This window comes from Betta splendens, chromosome 5 (assembly GCF_900634795.4).
Source record: "Betta splendens chromosome 5, fBetSpl5.4, whole genome shotgun sequence".
In the NCBI taxonomy this organism is placed as follows: domain Eukaryota; kingdom Metazoa; phylum Chordata; class Actinopteri; order Anabantiformes; family Osphronemidae; genus Betta; species Betta splendens.
The window spans coordinates 17,166,250-17,179,114 of NC_040885.2; the positions used below are offsets into that span (position 1 = coordinate 17,166,250).

At 43.1% G+C, this 12,865-nt stretch overlaps 1 protein-coding gene and 1 long non-coding RNA gene across 3 annotated transcripts; both read left to right on the plus strand.

Annotated features, from left to right (window-relative positions):
* The first annotated feature begins 777 nt into the window (after positions 1–777).
* pank4 (pantothenate kinase 4 (inactive)) lies at positions 778–9,894 on the plus strand. 2 transcript variants are annotated; one of them, XR_008694790.1, is made up of 19 exons: positions 778–933; positions 1,362–1,444; positions 1,642–1,850; positions 2,402–2,585; positions 3,214–3,306; positions 3,382–3,535; positions 4,251–4,432; positions 4,663–4,744; positions 4,962–5,062; positions 5,971–6,126; positions 6,276–6,388; positions 6,682–6,769; positions 6,850–7,001; positions 7,086–7,141; positions 7,236–7,285; positions 7,601–7,705; positions 7,792–7,954; positions 8,044–8,112; positions 8,449–8,510. XR_008694790.1 is itself a non-coding variant. In XM_029150297.3 (19 exons), exons 1-19 carry the CDS (start codon positions 810–812, stop codon positions 8,696–8,698), a joined length of 2,352 nt encoding a protein of 783 aa, XP_029006130.1. In that variant the 5' UTR covers positions 778–809; the 3' UTR covers positions 8,699–9,894. The 2 variants fall into 2 exon arrangements, 1 of the variants encoding a protein (XP_029006130.1); XM_029150297.3 differs by having other exon boundaries at positions 7,792–7,892; positions 8,449–9,894.
* A 236-nt stretch (positions 9,895–10,130) lies between these two features.
* On the plus strand, positions 10,131–12,392 carry LOC129604153 (uncharacterized). Its single transcript, XR_008694815.1, has 3 exons — positions 10,131–10,396; positions 10,542–10,699; positions 11,401–12,392. It is a non-coding gene; the product is annotated as an uncharacterized LOC129604153 (long non-coding RNA).
* Positions 12,393–12,865: the final 473 nt, after the last annotated feature.

The following is a 12,865-nucleotide window of genomic DNA, read 5'->3' on the forward strand; positions in this document are numbered from 1 at the left end:
CTGTGTTCCTAGAGGACATACCAAGGCTTTTTATCTTTATCTTCACTTTTTGTTTTTTCTGTTTACTTTTTAAGTTACAGTCTTTGTCGATTCAATGGTTCCGTAAACAAACAAAATTTTGTTGCAAATCTTTTCTTAAGCTCCTTACCTAATAAAATAGTAATATGGCACCATTTTGTATTGTTTTGTATTTTAGGAGCTCTCATTTCCTAGTTGTCATTGTTAGGTCTTTAGAGTTTCCAATCACTTACTGTACCTTGACGGCTTAGTCCTGGTAGGAGTCACGGGTGTGAGTTGACCGCCTACCAGGCTGCCATTTGGGGCGAGAGGTGGATGCACCCTGGACAAGTCGCTAGGTCATGACAGCAACACGTCCCCTATGGCGGCGTCTCAGCAAGCGGGTTATTACTGAAACATGATTGAACGAGACAAACCACTGTTTTTTTTTCTTTTCCATCTAATTGTTTTTAGATATTTTTTTTAAATTTTAGATACATATTATATCATTCAGTTGTACATTGCAGCAACAAAACTGTTGCAACGCCTACGTTAGAAAAATGTCCAAATTAAATGAAAAAAAGATTTTATACCTTTTTAACTGAAGTAATATTTAAGACGATACATGTCACGTGGGTACAAATAAAATTGCATAACTATTACAAAAAATGGTAATAGTTAAAGTTGCTTGCTCCGCCCACTGTGTTGGTTCCAGCTTAAGCCACGCCCTCGTTTGTGCGTCAATGCTGATTGGACAGCTGAGGGCACGCACGTACGTACGTCGATCAGGCAGCGTCAAATCATCGCCGACCATGGCGGAATGTGGTCGAGTTGATAGTAGCACAAGTAGTCACACCATGGATAAAAGCATCACCCTTCCGCCCGACGAGATATTCCGCAATTTGGAAAACGCCAAACGGTTCGCAATAGACATAGGTACGTGGGAGTGTAGAGGTTTCCTTCATTCCTAATGTCACAGTTGCGCGAACGCGTCTAATGTTCCGCCGCAGCTCATACTCTCACAACGCAGGAGCTTCACAAAAAGTAAAATCATAGCTAATGTTGAGTGTCTGAATGTGTGTCTCAGTGGACGTTTTTGTCAGAAAGTCTGTTCGCTTTGCAAACAGACGTCCGCTGAGCTCACAGGTTTGTCTTTAGCTAAAGTGGCTGCGTGCCCAACAACCTGGACAACTTTGACAAGTTGACGTTAGCTTTAGCCGCTAGCTAACTGTGTCTGATGAGATTTTGTCCTCGGTGTTAAGCTAACGCCACTGTCATTGCTTGCTTAGGCCCTGTTGCAAGGTGTTTTGTTTAGCGAATGCTTATTTTGTTGGTTGGTAATGTACATTATCGTTTGCTTACAGGTGGGTCGCTAACAAAGCTTGCGTACTACTCAACTGTTCAGCACAAAGTAGCTAAAGTGCGATCTTTCGACCACTCTACTAAGGTAAATATTTTACCACTTTTCCACATACATTCCTGTTATGATAGTGTAAGAATCCAGTGCCTGTATTTACTATGATAAAATATCGCCACTATATGCTAAACAGCCCTTGTCTTGTTCTGATGCACTGCCCATGTTTTACTAGCAAGGCAGTGCTAATGTATGGAAACATTTTGGTCTGTGTTCATGTCTCACCACAGGAGGCTCCCAGTGACAAGCTTTATGAAATATCAGTGCAGGAAGAGGTCACTGCACGCCTGCACTTTATCAAGTTTGAGAATGCTTACATTGAAACGTGCTTGGACTTCATCAAAGACCACCTGGTCAACACAGAAACCAAAGTTATCAAAGCCACAGGTGGAGGTGCACACAAGTTCAAGGAGCTTATCGAGAGGAAACTGGGACTCAAGTGAGTACAGAAACTGATCAGTCGCTCTTCACCAGCATTGTCACTTATTGTGAACTGTAGCTCCTGCATGTGCAAACAAAAGAGGAAAGGGAGGGAAGTTTCTGGCTTTTTCTGGGTGACCAAGTTGCTCCAAACAATGGTTCTCTGCTCTCCCTGTAGCCCATTCACACACAAAGCAGCATCCTGTCTGTATCTTGTGAAGCGGGTTGACCCAGAGGACAACAGCGAATGTTTTGAGGACAGCTTAGATAGAGTTAATTAAATCTATTTGTTTTTGGCTTGACAGATTTTGGAGCTACTTTTTGGGCTAAACAAACACACGAAAAGAGACTGATTCTCACAGACTAGCACTTGTGTATACCATAAACATTTGTTAGAGGTAGAGTTACAGGTATTTGTTTGACAGAAATCTGTGACTTATAACTCAATGTCAGATGTTCTTGGTTAGAAATATGTAACCTTTCATCTGGCTTCCCTTTGCTCTGGTTTTATTATACTTGTGGCTGAGAATTAGGAATCTAATGGACTCTTTATATGTTGGATTGTGGTAGAGTGGACAAAGAGGATGAGATGACCTGCCTCATCAAGGGCTGTAACTTTGTGCTGAGGAACATTCCCCATGAGGCTTTCGTGTATGCCAAACATGCAGACTCAGAGTTCCGCTTTCAGACAACTCATCCAGACATCTTCCCCTACCTCCTTGTAAATATTGGCTCTGGAGTGTCAATAGTCAAGGTAATGTCTGTCAGGGTTTAGTCTGTGCTTTAGTGAGGCATAGGCTTTCATCTTTTAACATCTATATGTTTATTGAAGGTCTTTAAGGAGCAGTGGAGCATGGTTGAAGTTAGAAGAGGTTGAGCCAAAGCATTTTATCAGTAACTGCATTTTTATAAAAGTTTAGAATCGATATTTCATTATTATAGATTCATACTGTTTGTGAAAAACATTTTCTTGAATATAGACCGTACATTTAGCATAAAAGGAATCCCAAATAATAAATGCTATACTAGTAAATGTTCATTTCTAACATAGCAAATTTTTTTGCATTCCTTCATTCAAAGACAAGAAAATCAGTTTAAGAATGTGTTAATTATTATGAAACATTTTTTATCTTGCTGCAACTGATTCTAATCGTATATAAAAATATTTAGTTATTTTATCTTCTTTTTATTTCTTACACTTTTTTTGTTTCTTACACTTTAATGTACAGTGTGTTAATATTTATGTTAGTAAACGTGACACTAAAATCTCTTCTCTCTCTCTTTATTCTACAAGTTGACCAGATGACTCACTTTTATATAAACCAGCTTCTTAGTATTGTTATTTCACCCTAAGGATTAATTTCTCTTCTTTCCTTCAAAAGGTGGAATCAGAGGATAAGTTTGAGCGAATAGGAGGAAGCTCAATAGGTGGAGGGACGTTCTGGGGCCTCGGAGCCTTGCTCACCAAAACGAAGGTTTGCTAAATGATTCATTCTATTTTTTACATCCACTTCACTTAGTTCACTCAAACTTTCCCTTTTCTCTTCTAGAGGTTTGACGAGTTATTACAACTGGCCTCCAAAGGGCAGCACACAAGTGTTGATATGCTTGTCAAAGATATCTATGGAGGGTCCTACGGGTCCTTAGGCTTGACTGGGGATCTTATTGCGAGCAGTTTTGGCAAGTCTGCAACTGCTGACAAAGGTAACGTTTTGTGTGTATCCAGTCTAATGACTCACTAAATGACTGCTCTTGCAGTTTTGGAGTTAATATAACTTTATATAGACCTACTGGCTGTTGAAAGCTTGTAGGATGCTAATTACATTGCTCTAAATGGCAGCAGCTGTTGTCAGCAGTTTTTTTTTTACAGTGAATCTTCGTTAAGCAAAGGTTTTATTGTATTTCAGACCATTTCTCCATTTAAATGGTATTACCTATTGTCTATTTACAACCTGTTTTTCCTCAGGAGATGGCAAAAAATTATGTTGTAGTTGCCCTAAACTCAGTCCTCCTTAATTATTAATGGACCTTGTTGTGAATCCAAACCAAATCAGCAGCTTCATGACAAATGTAAATTAAGCAAAGTCACAAAAAAAAAACATGTTTGCAGCTTTATGATGTTTTGGTGACAAAGCAGAAGTAATCTTTTCATTTTTAGCAAAAACCTGATCTGACCTTTTACCCAGTTAAACTGTTTTTTTTTTTTCATCCACGTGCTGACTTTGTAACTGTCAAGAAAAGAAGGGATGGCACCTTTCCAGAGACCTGCACAGCCTGAAGCCCCTGCCTACAGCTGCTATTAGTATTAGCTATGTAGTATAACCCTTTAGTTTATACTTTTTTTGTTGATGCAGCTCTGTTCCATGGTCCACACTTAAAATGTTTATTTTGTGAAATTCTTTTTTGTTTAATACTGCAGAGTTTTCTAAGGAAGACATGGCAAAGAGTTTACTCCACATGATTAGTAACGACATTGGGCAGCTGGCCTGTCTTTATGCCAAACTCCACAACCTGTCCAGGGTCTATTTTGGAGGCTTCTTCATCAGAGGACACCCTGTCACCATGCACACCATCACCTACAGCATTAACTTCTTCACAAAGGTACCTCTGTTCACTGCCGGCACCGACAAAGATAAACTTCACTGCCACACTTAGTTACAGTGAGTCTAATGTCGTGGTGCTCTGTTCCACACGTTTATATACAGTATATTTTGTTATGTTTTCCCACCGTTGTGTCTGGGTCCTGTTAAAAAATAATTTGTTACCAGATGAGTCAGAAGTTTCACCTGTCACCCAGATTTCTGTCATTACCTTCTTTTTTTTTCTTGTAGGGTGAAGTTCAGGCCCTGTTCCTCAGGCATGAAGGTTATCTGGGAGCAATAGGAGCATTTCTTAAAGGAGCAGAGGAAGACAGTAAGAAAAAGAAAACTACACACAAACTCCGCTTTTAGTCTAGCAGGAAGCAGATTTTTGTAGTTTTTTTTTTTTTTGAAGTTTTTCTACTTCACACGTGAATGTGCTCATTTTTCTTTTTTTATCATAAACCCATTGCTAAAGGAGACCACTGCCAAAATGTGTGTAAACTCTTGTATGTCGTGCATTACAAATGTCAAAACACTCCGTGTTCCAGATCCAAACCAGTACAGTTGGGGTGAGAATTATGCTGGAAGTTCCGGTTTGATGAGCGTTTCTCCAGACATGTACCCTATGCAGCGCGCGCGCAGTGGAACGGTGAGTTCATAGAGGAAGTAAAGGCAAACGGACTGTCAGAGTGCCACTTCACACCTCAGTCTAGGGGAGACAAAACAAAAACCTTACGTTACATATAATGTTTTAAATAATCTAGATCTTAACTTACTTTTTTTTATATATATTTGCATATGGGCTTTATTTAAGTTAATTCATCTGCACTCAAGAGATTCACCACAGTCTTTGCAGTCTGATAATCTTTCTTTTCATTTCCCCTCCACACATTCCTCTGTCTTCCTAACCTGTCCTTCAGTTTTCCGTAAGTACCTCCTGCCTGATTCACTTTGTGCCCTGCCTTGATGACGTACTTCTTGCCCTGTAGCTGGAAACACTCGACTGAAGTGTCTAGTCATGTTTCTCTTCACCACAAGGACGTGTGAGCTGATTTTTAGCTCGGCTTTGAAGGTCCTGCTGCTGTTTTGTTTCTTGCTGAATAGGTTGCTGAATTTGGTTGTTTTTTCAGTGTGCCTCTTTGAGCATGCTGGCCTGTAAAATATTTCTATCAGGACCTGTTAACCTGCAGCATTTGCGGTTGAGCCTCACTTCTGAACTTCCTGCTTTTCCTCCCGTCTTTAATGGCTTATTTTCATTAGCGCAAACTCACAAATGACTTGCCACTTGAGAAACCTTTTATGTGTGCTGCTTTTTTTCTGAAAACACTCACCATCCTTTAATGGAATATTGATTGCACACCTAAATTAATAAATCCACTGGCTTCTAGGATTAACTCATGCTGGAATCTTCCCTCCTGTTTCTTCCTTGTGCAGTCTCTATAATCTACTGTAACTATACCACAGATTGAACATAGCTGCAGCCGGCTTTGACATCTAAGTGGAAGCTGGAAGAATCATCGTGTATGCCCCCCCCCCCCTCCCCGTCTTTGTGTTTAGTTTGACATGTTGGAGATGGACCGTCTGGAGAGACAGCTGGTGAATCTGCCTCTACTGCAGGACCCATCCTCTTACATCCCTGACACGGTGGACCTAACAGAGGATGCTCAGGCCCGCGAGTACTGGCTTTACTGTTTCGAAGAGGCCCTGGACGGGGTGAGATGGTAGTTTAAAGATAAAATAAAGAGTTGTAGCATAAAAACAATTCATCATCAATTCACACTGTTTTGTATATTATGAAAAGAATATTCAGTGCTTGACGCCTCGGAGGTTGTGAACCAGACTGATGACTTGTTTTGGAGCAGGTGGTTAAAAGAGCTGTGGCGAGCCAGCCTGACTTGCCAGAGGCGGCAGAGCGAGCTGAGAAGTTCCGCCAGAAGTACAGACACAAGCTCCAGACCCTCCGCTACCAGCCTTTGTGAGAGCGCTTTCTAATCTACATAGTTACACACGAACTCGCTTTAACTGTTCACACCCTTCATCAATGACTAGGAAAAGCATGAACGTTCTTTATGTTAATTGTGCCGTTGACTTAGTAAAATAGAGTGCAGTGATGTTAGGTCAGGTGGTGTGCATGTGTGAGCCTTTAGGAGGGTTTCTCTAACACAGCATCCAAGTATCTAGGCTCCACAGTAGCTCCATCTGCTGCCCCAGCCCTGCTGCGTGTACGTGTTCCTCTCTGGCTAATGTAGAGCATCTCTTCTCGCCTAGTGCTTACGGGTCTCTCACTGTCAGAAGTCTGTTGGACACGAGGGAACACTGTTTAAACGAGTTCAACTTTCCTGATCCCTACTCTAAGGTCTGAGTCTTCTCTCTTTGTCCCATCTCTTTTTTTTTTATCACCTGTAGTAACCTAACCGCTTGTCCATGTTGTTGTAGGTTAAACAGAGGGAGAACGACATGGCTCTGAAGTACTACCAGAAGGCGGTGAACTCCTTGGAGAAGTTGAGCTGGGAGGAGAGACAGTTTGCCCTGGTCAGGGGCGTCCTGGCTGGGAATGTGTTCGACTGGGGAGCCAAGGCCGTGTCAGAGTGAGTGCAGTCAGTTTGCTTCTGCAGCTGGAACGTCCTAATCCTCTAGTTTTAATCTTAATGTTTTGTCTTGATATCTGGCAGTGTTCTAGAATCTGATCCTGAGTTTGGCTTTGAGGAGGCTAAAAAACAGTTGGAAGGTATTAAGTTATACTATTTTCATTACCACTACTTCACACATAAAATTGAATCACGATTACTCAAAATGGGTTTGTGTTTCTGCTCTCCTCTCAGAGCGGCCGTGGCTTATTGATTCGTACGACCAGTGGCTGGAGAGACTAAAGGTCGGCCTCTCTGCGTGTTCATTTGTTGTGCACTGCAGCATTATTGATAGAAAGATTTTGTATCCTAAGAAAGTGGCGGTAGCAAGAACACACGTGCTGATCCTGACGCTGCCTGCAGCAGGCAGAGAAATCACACATGACGGCTTGTTACCAACTGTTTTTACATTTGAGTAGCTGGGTACAGCACTTTGGTGTTTGAAAGGGCCTAATGAATTGATTTGAGAACTGTTAATCATATCTGACACTGTTATGTTTTTTTTATGTGTTGAGCTCCTGATGATTAGGGCTTGACTCTGCCCTGGTTTTCTCTTGCAGGGTCCTCCTCATAGGTGTGCCTTGTTTTTCGTAGACAATAGTGGCATGGACATCATTCTAGGCGTGATGCCTTTTGTCAGAGAGCTTCTCTCCAGAGGAACCGAGGTAGGAAGCTGCAGCAACATGATGAAGAAGTAAAAACCTGTACGTTATGAAATGTTAATTCAAATCTTCTACCCGTCCACATGCAGGTTGTGTTGGCCAGCAACTCTGGTCCTGCTTTAAATGATGTAACCAATGGCGAACTGCAAATATTGACTGAAAGAATCGCTGCTATGGATCCAGTGATTCAGTGAGTAGTGAAGGGTTCGGAATGAAAGGGGACGAAGAAACATTTTCCGACTTAAGTTCTGAGTAAAGTTTTTGTTGTTTGTTCCTGTGAATCACCAGCGTAGAGCCTTTTTTGTAGTGACCTGTTGTTGTTGTCGTTGTTGCGGCTGCAGGGCTGGTCTGAAGGAGGACAGGCTGACATTGGTACAGAGTGGCTCCAGTTCTCCCTGCCTGGATCTCAGGTTGGTAATTTGCCCTTTTTAAAACAAAGCGTTCCTCATTCCTCAGCTTGTCAATACTTTTGATTAATACCTGCTTTGGTGTGATATTTAAGTGGAGGAGTAAATGTTGGGACCACTTAGTCCCTGCTGCATTTGATTTTCCTCCTTTTTAAAAGTCAAGGCAACCGATTTTGTGCAAGTGTGGAACTAAATTACTGGAGTGCAGCCGTCGAGTACTCATTAAGCCAAAAAAAGTACATTTCCATAATCAATAACCTGTTCATCAGATGAAAATGTTTTTAGATGTACTCTGTAGGGAAATAGCTGAGGCTTCACCCCCTGCTTCTCTCGTTCCAGCCGCCTGGACAAAGTCCTGGCGATGGTCGTGCGGGAGCGTAAGACCGACTTGGTGATAATCGAGGGAATGGGCCGAGCCATTCACACCAACTACTACGCCATGCTGAGGTGCGAGAGCCTCAAGATGGCCGTCATCAAGAACTCGTGGTTGGCCGACCGGCTGGGAGGGAAGCTGTTCAGCGTGGTCTTCAAATACGAGCTGCCGGCCGCGAAGGCCGACCAGGACTCTGCGGTGCTGCCGCCCGTATGAGCCCAGCAGAGCTCGCGTTTCAGGACGGAACGCCGAGGCCGAGCGAGCGGGTCGCCCGCAGCGCTGAATGTAAGGATGGAGGTCGTATACTGCCACCGAAGGAGCGAAGATTGTCAAATTAGGCTGTTTTCAAAGTGGTCACAACAGTTCACACTCGTGCTAGTTTCATTAAGACGTTAAGGGTTGCTTTCTTGCAGGGCTCTATCCAATCATGTAGATTACTGCCTATTGATTACTTGGCAAACGGAGCTTAATCACTGGCTGTGGCATCACCTGTGTTTAGGAAAATGACTCACAAGCAGAACATTTTATCACAACGTGCATCACAACACAGGAGAACAAGCACCGGATCCTCTGGCCTGTGGATGGCGCTGCCATGGTTCTGTCCGTGCGCTGAAGCCCACAGCTTCTTACACTTTGTGTAAAAAGTGTGTTAATGTGCCTTAAAGCATCTTCCTCTCAGACCTTGTTTAGTTCCTGTAGGCGACGGTATCACACAGGTAGCGTTTGCTTCCACACGTTGTGTAGTTTTTCACTGCCAGTAAACGAGAATGAGGAAAAATCAGTCCCTATCACTTGAGTAGCTGTTGAAGTGGCATCAGGGAAAATGTTTGAATGGGAGAAGCGGAGGGCGCTTGGCCGTGTTCCTCCACAAGGTGGCAGTGTTCTACTGTGTTTTTTTTTTATTTAACTTCTCAACTCTCTCCTAAGGTGCTGGGTGTCGAAATTATCGCTGCATATTTCAGAATAAATATTCCACCTCCGCTCGGGAGCATCAAGTAAAATTGTCACTGAGCTGGTCGCGCAATCACTTCGTACACTCACTGTTAATAACAGGCATGTACAAGCACACACAATAATCCATCCATGAATCACAAATGCAGTCGTTTGAGGCAGTAACCCTGCAGCACGTAGTTGTAACAAACATCTGTGCGAGTGTCCAACTGCGTTGGTTACATCAGTGTAAGACTGAAAGTCACGGATTTCAACGTGAGCTACAGTCTGTTGACTTGCAGCTCACATTGCAATATTTTATGTCATTTGTACATAAGTGATACACAGTGTGTGTGTGTGTATATATAAATATATCTATAAATGAAATAAAATCCATCAGAATAACTGCATTTATGTGCAACAAGCACAATTTTGTGTATTATTCTCCTGACAATCAGTTTTAATTAAATGGTGAAATCCTTTTCATGTGTGAGTGCTCCTTCCTCCGTGTGATGTGTCAGACTGTGAGAAATCGCAGAAGTTGAGAGTTGCCCCATATTTAAAACCGAACCTGCCCCTGGGAGTATTAAAGCTTGACACCCCGCTATGTAGTAGTTGATGCCTGCTGGGGAGCTGCGAGCTGCTGGTGCAGGAGGAGGCCCAGCAGGGGGTCCTCCTCCTCCTCCTCTTCCTCTCGCTCATCGCTCCGGCTGCTGTCGCGCGCACACAGACTCTTCTCCACGATGCCCTCGTGGATCCGGTGACATCTACATGAAGGTTTTGCGCCGCTGCCTTGTGACTGCAGATTTGGGTTTCTGTCTTTCTGTCTCTGTTTTTGATTTGCATTCTCTAACGTGTGGGAGTGTTTCATCCAGCGAGGTCATAAGTGGCCTGTGATACAACGAGCCCACCGTCCTCTGACACGTGAATCTGAATTCTCTGCTCCGGAGGAGATACTTTGAGAGCAACAAAATGCTATGGGAAGTATGTGAGAAGGTTTCATACTTAAAATGAAAGTAGAGTACTTTATCTGCTTTGACAAGTGATAAATGTGGAACATAAAATATAAATTTAACATTTGTCATCACCATCCCTTGTATAAAACTGACCGTGTGCTGCTTGTGTTTAGCTCCTCATCCCCTTCTCTAAACCAGCTGAGGCAGATGGCCGCCCCCACCCTCAACCTGGTTCTGCTGGAGGTTCTGGAGTGTTTCGTCTCACGTGTCGGGCTTTCTCTATAATTAAACAAGACAACATTTGGTGAACAGTTGCATTGCTACTAATCAGGTCAGTGTTTTTATGTCAGGTACTCTGGAGTGTGACCGATTATGCAAACTAATGACCCTCCCTTCAGGCTCAGTCACTCTAATAATGAAATATTAGCGCTCCTCCATAACAATCGGAGCCACAGCAGACATTTCACCTGCTCAACGCGTCCTCATTAGCGTTGTCAGAGTCGGCTTGTGAACATGCTGACATCAGCGTTTCGCTCCCACGGCTGCAGAGCTGGGCTTTAAACCCTCAGCTCTGTTTGGAGGTGCAGCGAAGTCACATATGCACGGAAACGGTGACCGTTAGCATTCACGCTCCTGAATCTGATGATGTTTGGAACCTGCTGCTGCTCTGAGAATTGGGCCAGGCTCAAAGCGACTGTTTCTGCAGCTGCACTACAACGGCGCATTCACTGCGCTGCACTTTTTCACTGTTAAACCTTCTAATTATAGGCAGAGCTCATAACGCGCTGATTCCACAGACCCTGAGAAAACAGTGCAGCATTGACTGTAACTGTCTCCAAAACACTAATTACTGTAGTTACAGTAAACAACTATTTCAAAGGACCTTTTTTACTTCAGACACATGGTAGCTGAGCCTTTTGTGTATTTTAATTAACAATAATATCAATTTGATTGGTCAGGTGAATTAAATATACAATAACACACTTTGTGTTTTCAGGTGCATGTAAATATTGTATGTTTTTCTCATGTTAGGGCGCCGTGTATGAGACGTAAGATCCCACAACTCTCATGGCACCTCAGAACAAAGGCCGGGCCACAAAGGGTGAGGAGCAGTGTGCAGACGTCCACAATGACGCTCTGTGGCGATGCAGAGGTCGGAGCAAATGCTGAAGCTCAGTGTTCTCAGCAGCACAGTGGCCTCAAAGCCTGTCAAATGTACGAGTCAGGACTCTTCCTTCCACTGTCCATCGGGTCACAGTGAATAAAAATGTCTTTGGACCATCATCAGCATCGTGAAGTTAAATGGAAGCTACAGCTGCTTGTTTTTCATCCACGCTCCAATGACTTGGAGGCCGTGAGGATGAAGGTTCCGAGTTCTGATGATGCAGAACGAAAGCACCGTGTGAGCCTCACTCCAACACAATGGGTGAAAAACAGCTTGAGAAGAAATGAATGTTTGAATGTGTTTTCAATAAGCCCAGAATAAGAGCAGAGTGATGCGTTCCTCCTTAAACCCAGTAAAAGACGAATAAACATGTTTTTATGAGGAGTGTGCAACACAAACAACTGCACATACATGAATGGTGAACGGCAGCTGACGTTGGAGCACATGGATTTCAATCTGTTATCTTTCTTGAGCAGACTCAGCCCCACTGAGCGAAGCCACACTTCACTAAGTGGCTTGTCGGCGTGATTGTTTATATTGAAACCAAATGGATGTAAAGCTTCTTCCGCTGGTCTCAATAACACAGACAGGCTGTTTTTCCAGACGACACACAAAACAAAATAACAGGCTCGAACTGGAAATGTCAACGATTCCCTTAAGTGGTTTTACACACTTGTTTTCCACATATACCTCTTAAATGTGCCAGCAGTCAGAGCAGCTTCAGAACGCGTTGTTCTGCAGCTGGAGCTTTGAACAGTCACAAAATCAAACGTACTGGATCATGATATTAATGCCGGTGTGTTTATGCAGCGTGCAGCTTGGGTTTTTCATGAATCGACTAATTAATTATTTTATAATAAATGAGTAAAGACTGATCAAAATGTTGAAACTATTTTGTCTGTGACAAACGTTGTGTAGACGTATATAAACGTGGAACAGGGGTCTTTGAACTGTACATTACAAACAATGGGCATTAATGTGGTGCAGCGAGAGCCCGAAGAGACGGATGAATCCCGGCGAACCCGTGTGACCTTCATATTGTGAATTATGGCGTCTGAGAGGGTTTTGCTGGTAAATGCTGCTGTGTTTCTGTGGACAACACGCTTCACGTCCACATCCGTCCAACAGGCCTCGGCACAAAGTTGGAAACACGACCAGGGAAACCATAAAATGACATGTAGAGACGGAGCAAAGCTCTGTGTGATGAAGCAGAATTCTTTTTATCAGCTGTAGAAACGAATAAATCAAGTCATTGTATTCACATCACCCAACTCCAAACCTGACAGAAATAAAATTCCGTTCCAGCGCCTAAACACTAATAGAGCACGAGCC